The sequence below is a fragment of the Salvelinus sp. IW2-2015 genome, unplaced genomic scaffold (assembly GCF_002910315.2).
Source record: "Salvelinus sp. IW2-2015 unplaced genomic scaffold, ASM291031v2 Un_scaffold3427, whole genome shotgun sequence".
Lineage (NCBI taxonomy): Eukaryota > Metazoa > Chordata > Actinopteri > Salmoniformes > Salmonidae > Salvelinus > Salvelinus sp. IW2-2015.
In genome coordinates this window covers 48,714-60,573 of record NW_019944707.1, presented here as the reverse complement: position 1 = coordinate 60,573, position 11,860 = coordinate 48,714, and the positions used below count along the sequence as shown (strand labels likewise).

Sequence of the window (11,860 nt, the reverse complement as noted above, 5' to 3'; positions counted from 1 at the left end):
GACATCAAACTACCACCACCCCTCGCTCGACAGTCAACCACACCACCCACCTAGACAGTCAACTACACCACCCTCCTCGACAGTCAACCACACACACCCACTAGACAGTCAACCACACCACCCCTCCCTCCTAGACAGTCAACTACCACCACCTCCTCAGACAGTCAACCACACCACCCTCCCTCCTAGACAGTCAACCACACCACCCCTCCTAGACAGTCAACCACACCACCCTCCTCTAGACAGTCAACCACACCACTCCTCGACAGTCAACCACACCACCCACCTAGACAGTCAACCACACCACCCTCCCTCCTAGACAGTCAACCAACACAACCCTCCAGACAGTCAAACCACACCACCCACCTAGACTGTCAACCACACCACCCTCCTAGACAGTCAACCACACCACCCTCCTAGACAGTCAACCACACCACCCTCCTAGACAGTCAACCACACCACAACTCCTAGACAAGTCAACCACACTACCACCAAGACAGTCAACCACACCACCCTCCTAGCAGTCAACCACACCACACCACCCTCCTAGACAGTCAACCACACCACACCACCCACCTAGACAGTCAACCACACCACCCTCCTAGACAGTCAACCACACGCACCCACCCTCCTAGACAGTCAACCACCCACCCTCCTAGACAGTCAACCACCCACCCTCCTAGACAGTCAACCACACCACCCTCCCTCCTAGACAGTCAACCACACCACAACTCCTCGACACTAAAGCAACCTAACCTAATACACCACGAATGGTGTGTCTCTCTCTCTCTACCTTGTGATCATAAGAAGACTGCTGTATGACTTCGGGTGCCATCCAGAATGGTGTGCCTACAAATGTGTCTCTCTTCATCTGTGTGTCTGTCAGCTGTCCAGCCACTCCGAAGTCTGCTATCTTCACCTCGCCCTGCTCAGAGAGAAGGACGTTGGCAGCTACGGAGAGAGAGGGGAGACATTTCACTTTTGTTGTGTGAGTAAAACTGAACATAAATATAAAAACGCAACATGCAACGATTTAAAATTATTTTACTGAGTTACAGTTCATATAACGAAAATCATTCAATTTAAATAAATTGTTCCCTAATCTATGGATTTCACATGACTAGGAATACAGATATGTGTCTGTTGGTCACAGATACCTTTAATAAAAAGTTAGAGGTGTGGATCAGGAAACCAGTCAGCATCTGGTGTGACCACCATTTGCCTCATGCAGTACAACATATCTCCTTCACATAGAGTTGATCAGGCTGGTGATTGTGGCCTGTGGAATGTTGTCCCACTTCCTCTTCCATGGCTGTGAGAAGTTAGTGGATATTGGCGGGAACTGGGACACGCTGTCATACAAGTCTACCACACGACCCTGCCAAGCCACACTGCTCGCTTAACCCGGAAACCAGCCACACCAATGTGTCGGAGCAAAAACACTGTCCAACTGGTGACCGAAGTCAGCGTTCATGCTCCCGGACCGCCACAAGGAGTCGCTAGAGCGCGATGGGACAAGGACATCCCGGCCGGTCAAACCCGGACCAGTTGTGCGGCACCGCCTCGTGGGTCTCCCGGTCGCGGCCGGCTGCGTCACAGCCGGGGATCGAACCCGGGTCTGTAGTGACAGCTAGGCACTGCGATACAAAGCCTTAGACCACTGCGCCACTCGGGAGGCCCCACACTGGCCAACAGTGAAGCTTCCAGTGAGTGTAGCAGGTTAAAACAATATCTACTGGTTAACTACTGGTTTACTGTGCTACTGGTTAACTACTGGTTTACTGTGCTACTGGTTAACCACTGGTTTACTGAGCTACTGGTTAACCACTGGTTTACTGAGCTACTGGTTAACCACTGGTTTACTGTGCTACTGGTTAACCACTGGTTTAACTGTGTTACTGGTTAACTACTGAGGTTTACTGGTGCTACTGGTTAACTACCTGGTTTACTGAGCTACTGGTTAACACTGTTACTGAGTACTGGTTAAACATGGTTATCTGTGCTACTGGTTTACCACTGGTTTACTGTGTTACTGGTTAACCACTGGTTACTGTGTACTGGTTAACTACTGGTTTTACTGTGCTACTGGTTAACACTGGTTTACTGTGAGGCTACTGGTTAAACGCACTGGTTTACTGTGTATCTGGTTAACCACTGGTTTTACTGTGCTACTGGTTAACACTGGTTTACTGGCTACTGGTTAACCACTGGTTTACTGAGCTACTGGGTTAACCACTGGTTTACTGTGCTTACTGGTTAACCACTGGTTTACTGTGGCTACTGGTTAACCACTGGTTTAACTGTGGCTACTGGTTATACGCAACTGGTTTACTGTGTTACTGGTTAACCACTGGTTTACTGTGCCTACTGGTTAACCACTGGTTTACTGTGCTACTGGTTAACCACTTGGTTTACTGTGCCTAGCTGTTAACCACTGGTTTCTACTGGTACTGGGGCTACTGGTTAAACCAGCTGGTTTACTGTGCTACTGGTTAACCACTGGGTTTACTGTGCTACATGGTTAACCACTGGGTTTACTGTGCTACTGGTTAACACTGCGTTTGCTGTGGCTACTGGTTAACCACTGGTTTACTTGTGCTACTGTTAACCACTGGTTTACTGTGCTACTGTTAACGCACTGGTTTACTGTGCTACTGGTTAACCACTGGTTTACTGAGCTACTGGTTAACCACTGGTTTACTGTGCGTACTGGGTTAACCACTGGTTTACTGTGCTACTGGTTACCTACTGGTTTCTGTGCTACTTGGTTAACCACTGGTTTACTGGTGCTTACTGGTTACCATACTGTTTTCTGTGCTACTGGTTTACTGTGCTACTGGTTAACCACTGGTTTACTGTGCTACTGGTTTACTGTGCTACTGGTTAACCACTGGTTTACTGTGCTACTGGTTACCTACTGTTTTACTGTGCTACTGGTTAACTACTGGTTAACTGTGCTACTGGTTTAACCCACTGGTTTACTGTGCTACTGGTTAACCACTGGTTTACTGTGCTACTGGTTACCATGTTTACTGTGCCTGGTTTACTGTGCTACTGGTTACCTACTGTTATGTGCTACTGTTTACTGTGCTACTGTTAGCCTACTGTTTTACTGTGCTACTGGTTTACTGTGCTAGCTGGTTAACTACTGGTTTACTGTGGCTAGCTGGTTACCACTCGGTTTACTGGTGTACTGGTTAACTACTGGTTTACTGTGCTACTGGTAACCACTGGTTTACTGTGGCTACTGGTTAAACCACTGGTTTACTGTGCTACTGGTTAATCCACTGGTTTACTGTGCTATCTCGGTTTACTGTGCTGCCTGGTTACCTACTGTTTACTGTGGCTACTGGTTAACCACTGGTTTTACTGTGCTACTGGTTACCTGTTACTGTGTTACTGGTGCTACTGGTTTACCTACTGGTTTACTGTGCTACTGGTTAACCACTGGTTTTCTGTGCTACTGGTTACCTACTGGTTTTACTGTGCTACTGGTTACCTATGGTTTACTGTGCTACTGGTTACCTTCTGGTTTACTGTGCTAGCTGGTTTAACCACTGGTTTACTGTGGCTACTGGTTTACTGTGGCTACTGGTTACCTACTGGTTTACTGTGCTACTGTTTAACCACTGGTTTACTGTGGCTACTGGTTACCTACTGGTTTACTGTGCTAACTGGTTAACCACTGGTTTACTGTGCTACTGGTTAACCACTGGTTTACTGTGCTACTGTTCCACTGTTTACTACTGTTACTGTTACCTACTGGTTTACTGTGCTACTAGTTTTACTGTGCTACTGGTTAACTACTGGTTTACTGTGCTACTGGTTAACCACTGGTTTACTGTGCTACTGGTTAACCACTGGTTTACTGTGCTACTGGTTACCTACGCGGGTTACTGAGCTACTGGTTAACCACTGGTTTTACTGTGCTACTGGTTAACTACTGGTTTACTGTGCTACTGGTTACCTACTGGTTTACTGTGCTACTGGTTAACCACTGGTTTACTGTGCTACTGGTTAACCACTGGTTTACTGTGCTACTGTTAACCACTGGTTTACTGTGCTACTGGTTAACCACTGGTTTACTGTGCTACTGGTTACCACTTGTTTTACTGTTGCTACTGGTTTACTGTGCTACTGGTTAACTGTGCTACTGGTTAACTACTGGTTTACTGTGCTAATGGTTAACCACTGGTTTACTGTGCTACTGGTTACTATACTGGTTTACCCTTAGATTAACTAGGGTATAACCACTGGTTTACTGTGCTACTGGTTAACCACTGGTTTACTGTGCTAATGGTTAACTACGGTTACTGTGCTTACTTGGTTTACTTTGTGCTACTGGTTAATACTGGTTTACTGTGCTACTGGTTAACCACTGGTTTACTGTGCTACTGGTTAACCACTGGTTTACTGGTGCTACTGGTTAACCACTGGTTTACTGTGCTACTGGTTAACCACTGGTTTACTGTGCTACTGGTTAACTACTGGTTTACTGTGCTATGGTTACACTGTTTTTACTGTGGCTTACCCTGGTTTAACCACATCAGGTTTTACTGTGTCTTGGTTAACTACTGGTTTAACTGTGCTACTGGTTTACTGTGCTACTGGTTAACTACTGGTTTACTGTGCTACTGGTTAACTACTGGTTTACTGTGCTACTGGTTAACCACTGGTTTACTGTGCTACTTGGTTTACTGTGCTACTGGTTACCTACTGTTTACTGTGCTACTGGTTAACCACTGGTTTACTGTGCTACTGGTTAAACACTGGTTTACTGTGCTACTGGTTAACTACTGGTATATACTGCTAGTGCTACTGGTTTACTGTGCTACTGTTTACTGTGACTAACTGTGTTTACTGTGCTACTGTTAACCACTGGTTTCTGTGCTACTGGTTACTCTACCTGGTTTACTGGAGCTAACTGGTTAACCACTGGTTTAGCTGTTGCTAACTGGTTAACTACTGGTTTACTGTGCTACTGGTTAGCCCTACTGGTTTACTGTGCTACTGGTTAACACTTGGTTAATACCCTGTGCTACTGTTAACCACTGGTTTACTGTGCTACTGGTTAACCACTGGTTTAGCTGTGCTACTGTTACCTACTGTTTTACTGTGCTACTGGTTTTAACTGTGCTACTGGTTAACTGTGTTACTGGTTAACTACTGGTTTACTGTGCTAATGGTTTAACCACTGGTTTACTGATGCTATGGTTACCACTGGTTTACTGTGCTACCTGGTTCTACCACTGGTTTACTGTGCTACTGGTTAACTACTGGTTTACTGTGCTAATGGTTAACCACTGGTTTACTTGTGCTACTGGTTAACCACTGGTTTACTGTGCTAATGGTTAACTACTGTTTACTGTGCTACTGGTTAACTACTGTTTACTGTGGCTACTGGTTAACTACTGGTTTACATAGCTGCTAACTATGGTCTACCCATAGACATGCTTCATAGGTTTACTGTGCTACTGATTACTACTGGTTTACTGTGCTACTGGTTAACCACTGGTTTACTGTGCTACTGGTTAACCACTGGTTTACTGTGCTACGGTTAACTACGGTTTAATGTCTTACTGGTTTATCTGTGCTACTGGTTTACTGTGCTACTGGGTTAACTACTGGTTAACTACTGGTTTACTGGTTACTATACTGGTTTTACTGTGCTACTGGTTAACCTACTGGTTTACTGTGCTACTGGTTACCTACTGGTTTACTGTGCTACTGGTTAACTACTGGTTTACTGGTTACCTACTGGTTTACTGTGCTACTGGTTAATTGGTTTACCTGGTGCTCTAGGTTAACACTACGTTTACTGTGGCTACTGGTTAATACTGGTTTCTGTAGCTACTGGTTACCTACTGGTTTACTGTGCTATATGGTTACCTACTGGTTTTACTGTGCTACTGGTTACTACTGGATCTGCCGCTTGCTACTGTTACCAGCTACTGTTTTCGCTGTGCTCTGGTTTACCAATACTGGTTTCTGTGCTACTGGTTAACCACTGTTTACTGTGCTACTGGTTAACCACTGGTTTACTGTGCTACTGGTTAACCACTGGTTTACTGTGCTACTGGTTAACCACTGGTTTACTGTGCTACTGGTTAAACACTGGTTTACTGGTTAACTACCAGTTTTAGCTCCACACACCCTGACAACACCACATGTAACTAACTGCCTGTGCGTAAGAGCAACACACACACACTCTCCTACCTTTGATATCTCTGTGTATCTTCTTCTCTGAGTGGAGGTAGTCCAGACCCTTCAGGATCTCCCTCGCATGGTGGCAATCTGGCACTCATCCAAACGGACCTGCACGCAACTGAACACACACACACACACACTTTCATAAAAGTAACACTACACACACACACACACACACACACACACACACACACACACACACACACACAACACACACACACACACACACACCACACACCACACACACACACACCAAGTCTTGGTACAGCTAACCTTGTGGCACACACACACACACACACACACACACACACACACCACACACCACACACACACACACACACACACACACACACACACACTCACACACACACACACACTTACCAGGTTAGAGCTGAACCCCCTCCTGTAGATCTCATGATGATCCATAGTTTACTCCCTGAGAGACAGACAGAGATGTTAGAGCTGCAGTGTGTGTGTGTGTATGTGTATGTATATGTTATATGTGTGTTGTGTGTGTGTGTGTGTGTGTTGTGTGTGTGTGTGTGTGTGTGTGTGTATGTGTATGTGTATGTGTATGTGTGTGTGTGTGTGTGTGTGTGTGTGTGTGTGTGTGTGTGTGTGTGTGTTCCTGTCCTCACCTTTAGGTATGACCCATAGTACTTGGTGACATAGGACTGTCACATTGACTCAGTACAGTGATCTCTTGTTGTATATCTTCAATTACATCCTCGGCCTCTTCCAGATCTATAGTCTTTAAGAAGCAAAATATTTCAGACATAAACAATCAATCAATCAATCAGAAACGCCTATAATGTCTTAGTACTGCTTCTTACCTTAATGGCTACTACGCTCTGGGTGCGATTATCGATGCCTTTGAAGACCTCACCAAATGATCCTTTACCGATTCGCTCCAACTTGGTGAAAAGTTCCTCAGGTCTACCTGGGATCTGGGGAGGGGGGGATGTGGGGGAGGGTAAGCGCAAGGGGGGAGTGGTAAGTGAAAGAGGGGAGTGGTAAGCAAAAGGAGGGAGTGGTAAGCAAAAGGGGGAGTGGTAAGCAAAAGGGGGAGTGTTAAGCAAGGGGGTGGTAAGCCAAGGGAGTAGTAAGTGAAAGGGGAGTTGTAAGCGAAAGGGGGGAGTGGTAAGCGAAAGGGGGAGTGGTAAGCAAAATGGGGGAGTGGTAAGCAAAAGGGGGAAGTGGTAAGCGAAAGGGGGGAGTGGTAAGCGAAAGGAGGGAGTGGTAAGCGAAAGGGGGGAGTAGTAAGCAAAATGGAGGGAGTGGTAAGCAAAAGGGGGAAGTGGTAAGCAAAAGGGGGGAGTGGTAAGTGAAAGGGGGAGTGGTAAGTGAAAGGGGGAGGGAGGGCAGGGAGGGGGAGAGAAAGGACCAAGGGGAGAGAGTTTAAACGGATTGTCTTAAAACAACATAATATCTTAAAACACATAATAAGGGTGTGTGTGTTTCTGTTATATCAGCAAACGAACATTAACAATGAGTAATAGGAATGAGCCATCCTTCTAGTATAGAAGACTGCAGTGGTGTTATCAACTCTAACCCATCAGACTGTAGTGTGTTATCAACTCTAACACATCAGACTGTAGTGGTGTTATCAACTCTAACCCATCAGACTGTAGTTGTGTTATCAACTCTAACCCATCAGACTGTAGTGGTGTTTATCAACTCTAACCCATCAGACTGTAGTTGTGTTATCAACTCTTCTACTGCGATGTATCATCCCAGTCAGACTGTAGTGGTGTTATCATCTAACCATCAGACTGTAGGTGTTATCATATACCCATCACTGTATCTTGTTATCCAATCTCTTAACCCATCAGACTGTAGTGGTGTTATCATCTAACCCATCAGACTGTAGTGATGTTATCAATCTCTAACCCATCAGACTGTAGTGGTGTTATCAACTCTAACCCTCAGACTGTAGTGGTGTTATCAACTCTACCCACATCAGACTGTAGTGATGTTATCACTCTAACCATCAGACTGTAGTGATGTTATCAATCTCTCCCCATCAGACTGTAGTGATGTTATCAACTCTAACCCATCAGACTGTAGTGATTTATCACTCTAACCCATCAGACTGTAGTGATGTTATCAACTCTAACCCATCAGACTGTAGTGGTGTTATCAACTCTAACCCATCAGACTGTAGTGATGTTATCAACTCCTAACCCATCAGACTGTAGTGATGTTATCAACTCTAACCCATCAGACTGTAGTGGTGTTATCAACTCTAACCCATCAGACTGTAGTGATGTTATCAACTCTCTCTAACCCAGTGGTTCCCAAACTTTTTATATACCCGTATAGGGTTGCAAAGGGTCGGAAATTTTTCGGTAAATTTCCAGAATCTTTCCACGGCAAGTTAAGCAAGTTAATCAAAAAAAAAGTTTAGCTTATAATAGTGGACCTTTTTTGTGGGATACAAAGAAGGCAATTCTAGGTCTTGTGGCATATTTTGGTTAAACTATCCCCAATTCAATGTAATTGCAACCCTCTGCATGCAAAGTGCATTCTTCCATCACATGTGCAGTGCATTCTTCCATCACATGCACAGTGCATTCTTCCATCACATGTGCAGTGCACTCTTCCATCACAGGTGCAGTGCATTCTTCCATCACATGCACAGTGCATTCTTCCATCACATGCACAGTGCATTCTTCCATCACATGCACAGTGCATTCTTCCATCACATGTACAGCTGATTCTCAAGATCTTGCACACTAATGAGATGCTATTGAGCCCACACTACTACACTGTCTGAGCCAAGGACTACATGCTTTCTGGTAAGTTTTGATTACAATACTGGGTGGGCTGAATATATTTTATATGACATACATGATTTTTTTGTTAACTAATAATTAGTAGCCTAGAGCAAAATGTGTGTAAAATCATTTCTAACTTGTTAACAATTTCTGCTGGTTAGTTTTTGCTTCCATGTGGGTTTTAGCTTGCTTGAGCCTGCTAACTAAAAAGTGTTAATTCACCTGTTTCCAAACATGTTTCATTTGAAAACATTTATTTTACAAAGGAGATGTTTAATCTAACTGCTTAACTATTTATCTGTACATGGAATTGTATTTGTTTTCTTACTCATTTTTTTCTAATCTTTACAGGAAATTGCCACGGGCACTATCTGATGTGTGGAGACATTTCACTGTTTCTGTCTCTCTGTCTCTCTGTCTCTCTCTCTTTCTCTCTCAACAAACTTAGTTTAACTGTATTATCCCATTCAGAAAACCAGAATATAACCTTGTTTTAGTCCACTGTTTATAAACAACGCTATTGTAAAGAAAGACTTTACAGCTTCAAAACGTAAAGTATCAAAAACATTACGAACATTGAATTACGGACTGCAGCTTCCAGCAGGAGCTGTGTTCAGCTCAGCACCTGTAGTGGTCTGACCAAGGCTAAAAATAACCAGCCTCTTTTATACACCTGCTGTAGCCAATGGAGGAGTACGCAAGTCTGCTATGCAAAACAGCCATTGCGACATAAGAGCTACCAATCACATTTCCCTATAAACTCCAGATAGAGAGAGAGAGAGAGAGCTTGGACTTTGCGTTCTCTCTTCATACTTTCTAGTGTCAGGAATAACTTATTTATAATGGGCAGGCGAGGGAAAGTTCAACAGCTTTTATGATGTCATAATCAGAGCCCTTTGTGACATCACAGTCCTAAACACAGATTTGTGTGATGTCATAAAGACAAAACTCTCTAGATTTGGAACAATATGAATGAGGACTCCATTTCAGTAGGAACCAGACATGTTCACCTCCAAATAGCAGAAAATACAGGATCAGACTGTTACTTGGAGAGAAATTCCAGGAAATATCTCCAATAACTTCCTCATACAATATAACACCTTGTTTTTATGACTGTATGGGTTAAAGGGTGATTCACACTGCTGTTGAGAACTTGGTCAATATTTGTGAGTGAGAGAGAGAGAGAGAGAGAGAGAGAGAGACAGAGGGAGGATATTGAATTTCATCCCTCTCTCTGTCTAACATAAATTTACATGAATAACAATCAATCACAAATTCCTACCATAAATGTTACGTCCCTTGTGAACAGAATCCCTCTGAATGGCCATGCGTCAGCTCATCTACAGACGGAAGGTCCAGCACTGTGTCTCTACCAAATGCTACACGATTCCCTAGTGCACTACTTCTGAAAAGTGGTGCACTATGTAGGGAATAGGGTGCCATTTTGGAGGACACAGATGGACAGTTGTTTTTAATCTCAGAACACACTGACCCTTAGACCCTAGTTTAGGGTCACCCAGCTGGAGGCAGGAGGAAACGCACACACACACACACACACACACACACACACACACACACACACACACACACACACACACACACACACACACACACACACACACACACACACACCACACACACACACATCCTATTTGTTTTCAATAAAGAATTGCTCCATCTGCTCCAGAAGAACACGGAAGCACAGAAGTGAACGTTAAGAGTTCTACGATGGTGATGTCATAATGGGACATATAATAGACATTAATACACTAACAAAAGGTGTGTTACGCGGTGACATACTGAGCCTGTCGAACACAACCCTCTCCCCCAGCTGTATAGACAGTCAGACAACGGGATAGAAGCCAAAACAGGTGCGACCCTAATACGTTACATCACACTTACAGTTAGAAAAAGATCATTGCGGTGGCCGGTAGCCTAGTGGTTAGAGCGTTGGACTTGTAACCGAAAGGTTGCAAGATCAAATCCCTGGGCTGACAAGGTAAAAATCTGTCGTTCTGCCCATGAACTGCCTGCTGTTCCTAGGTCGTCAATGAAAATAAGAATTTGTTCTTAACTGACTTGCCTAATTAAATAAATGGTCAAATAAAAAATTGCTATTTATACTGACTTAAACTGTTGATATCTGATAATGGTCCTTACTGATCATTTGGACAGTCAATTTGTATTTCTATTGGCTAATTCAAAAGCTGTTTCCTTGGTCTAGTTCTGGCGATGTCCTCGTCCACCTGTGTGTCTAGTCTACTGTGCTTCTTACTACAAAAGCCCAACAACAGTTCACAAATCAACACACAGAAAACTGAAAACTGTTTGATAGAGTTTGTTCTTACCTGCATTCCTGACACCTGCACCTCCATTCTCCCGTGTTCCTACCTCGACTCCACCAACGGTCTTTTCAGTCTTATTCTTCCTCCTCCTCCTCCTCTCTCCCGTCTAGAGCTCTGAAATCAAACATTAACACGGAACCAAGGTTAAAAACACACGCGGCACAATGTCCTTCACAACCGGCGTGTTTGTACGTCGTCAACCATTCATGTCACGTTATCCTTTTTTTTTTACTCACCCAACACAGCCCCTTCGCGCCCAAAGTAAACTACAAAAAAACGAAACGAAAGTTACAGTTGTATTGTCTTACTCAACTATCCACGGGGGGGGGGGGGGGGGGGGGTTGACTCGTGAACCGTGAATCCTGCTCCGTGTTGGTTACAGACAAGTCAGTGTGGTTGTGAATGCCAGCGCTATGACTCGCTTAGTTAGACTCAGTTAGTTTACTGCAAGTAGGATCAGCTAGGTTTAGGGCGCTCTGCTGTAGTTATCACTCTAAAGAATCACTTCAATGGAAGTATTTTTGCACTCAG

At 44.2% G+C, this 11,860-nt stretch overlaps 1 protein-coding gene and 1 pseudogene across 2 annotated transcripts; both read right to left on the bottom strand.

Moving 5' to 3' along the window:
• LOC112075837 (serine/threonine-protein kinase 26-like) overlaps positions 1 to 6,647 on the bottom strand; it is a 10,122-nt pseudogene extending 3,475 nt beyond the window's left edge.
• Positions 6,648 to 6,845: 198 nt separating this feature from the next.
• On the bottom strand, positions 6,846 to 11,631 carry LOC139025856 (serine/threonine-protein kinase 26-like). Of its 2 annotated transcripts, XM_070441088.1 has the most exons (4): positions 11,566 to 11,631; positions 11,333 to 11,443; positions 7,041 to 7,154; positions 6,846 to 6,958 (listed from the first exon to the last, which is right to left on the bottom strand). In XM_070441088.1, exons 2-4 carry the CDS (start codon positions 11,357 to 11,359, stop codon positions 6,848 to 6,850), a joined length of 252 nt encoding a protein of 83 aa, XP_070297189.1. In that variant the 5' UTR covers positions 11,360 to 11,443; positions 11,566 to 11,631; the 3' UTR covers positions 6,846 to 6,847. The 2 variants fall into 2 exon arrangements, with proteins under 2 accessions (XP_070297189.1, XP_070297190.1); XM_070441089.1 differs by lacking the exon at positions 11,566 to 11,631 and having other exon boundaries at positions 11,333 to 11,452.
• Between the last annotated feature and the right edge of the window lie 229 nt (positions 11,632 to 11,860).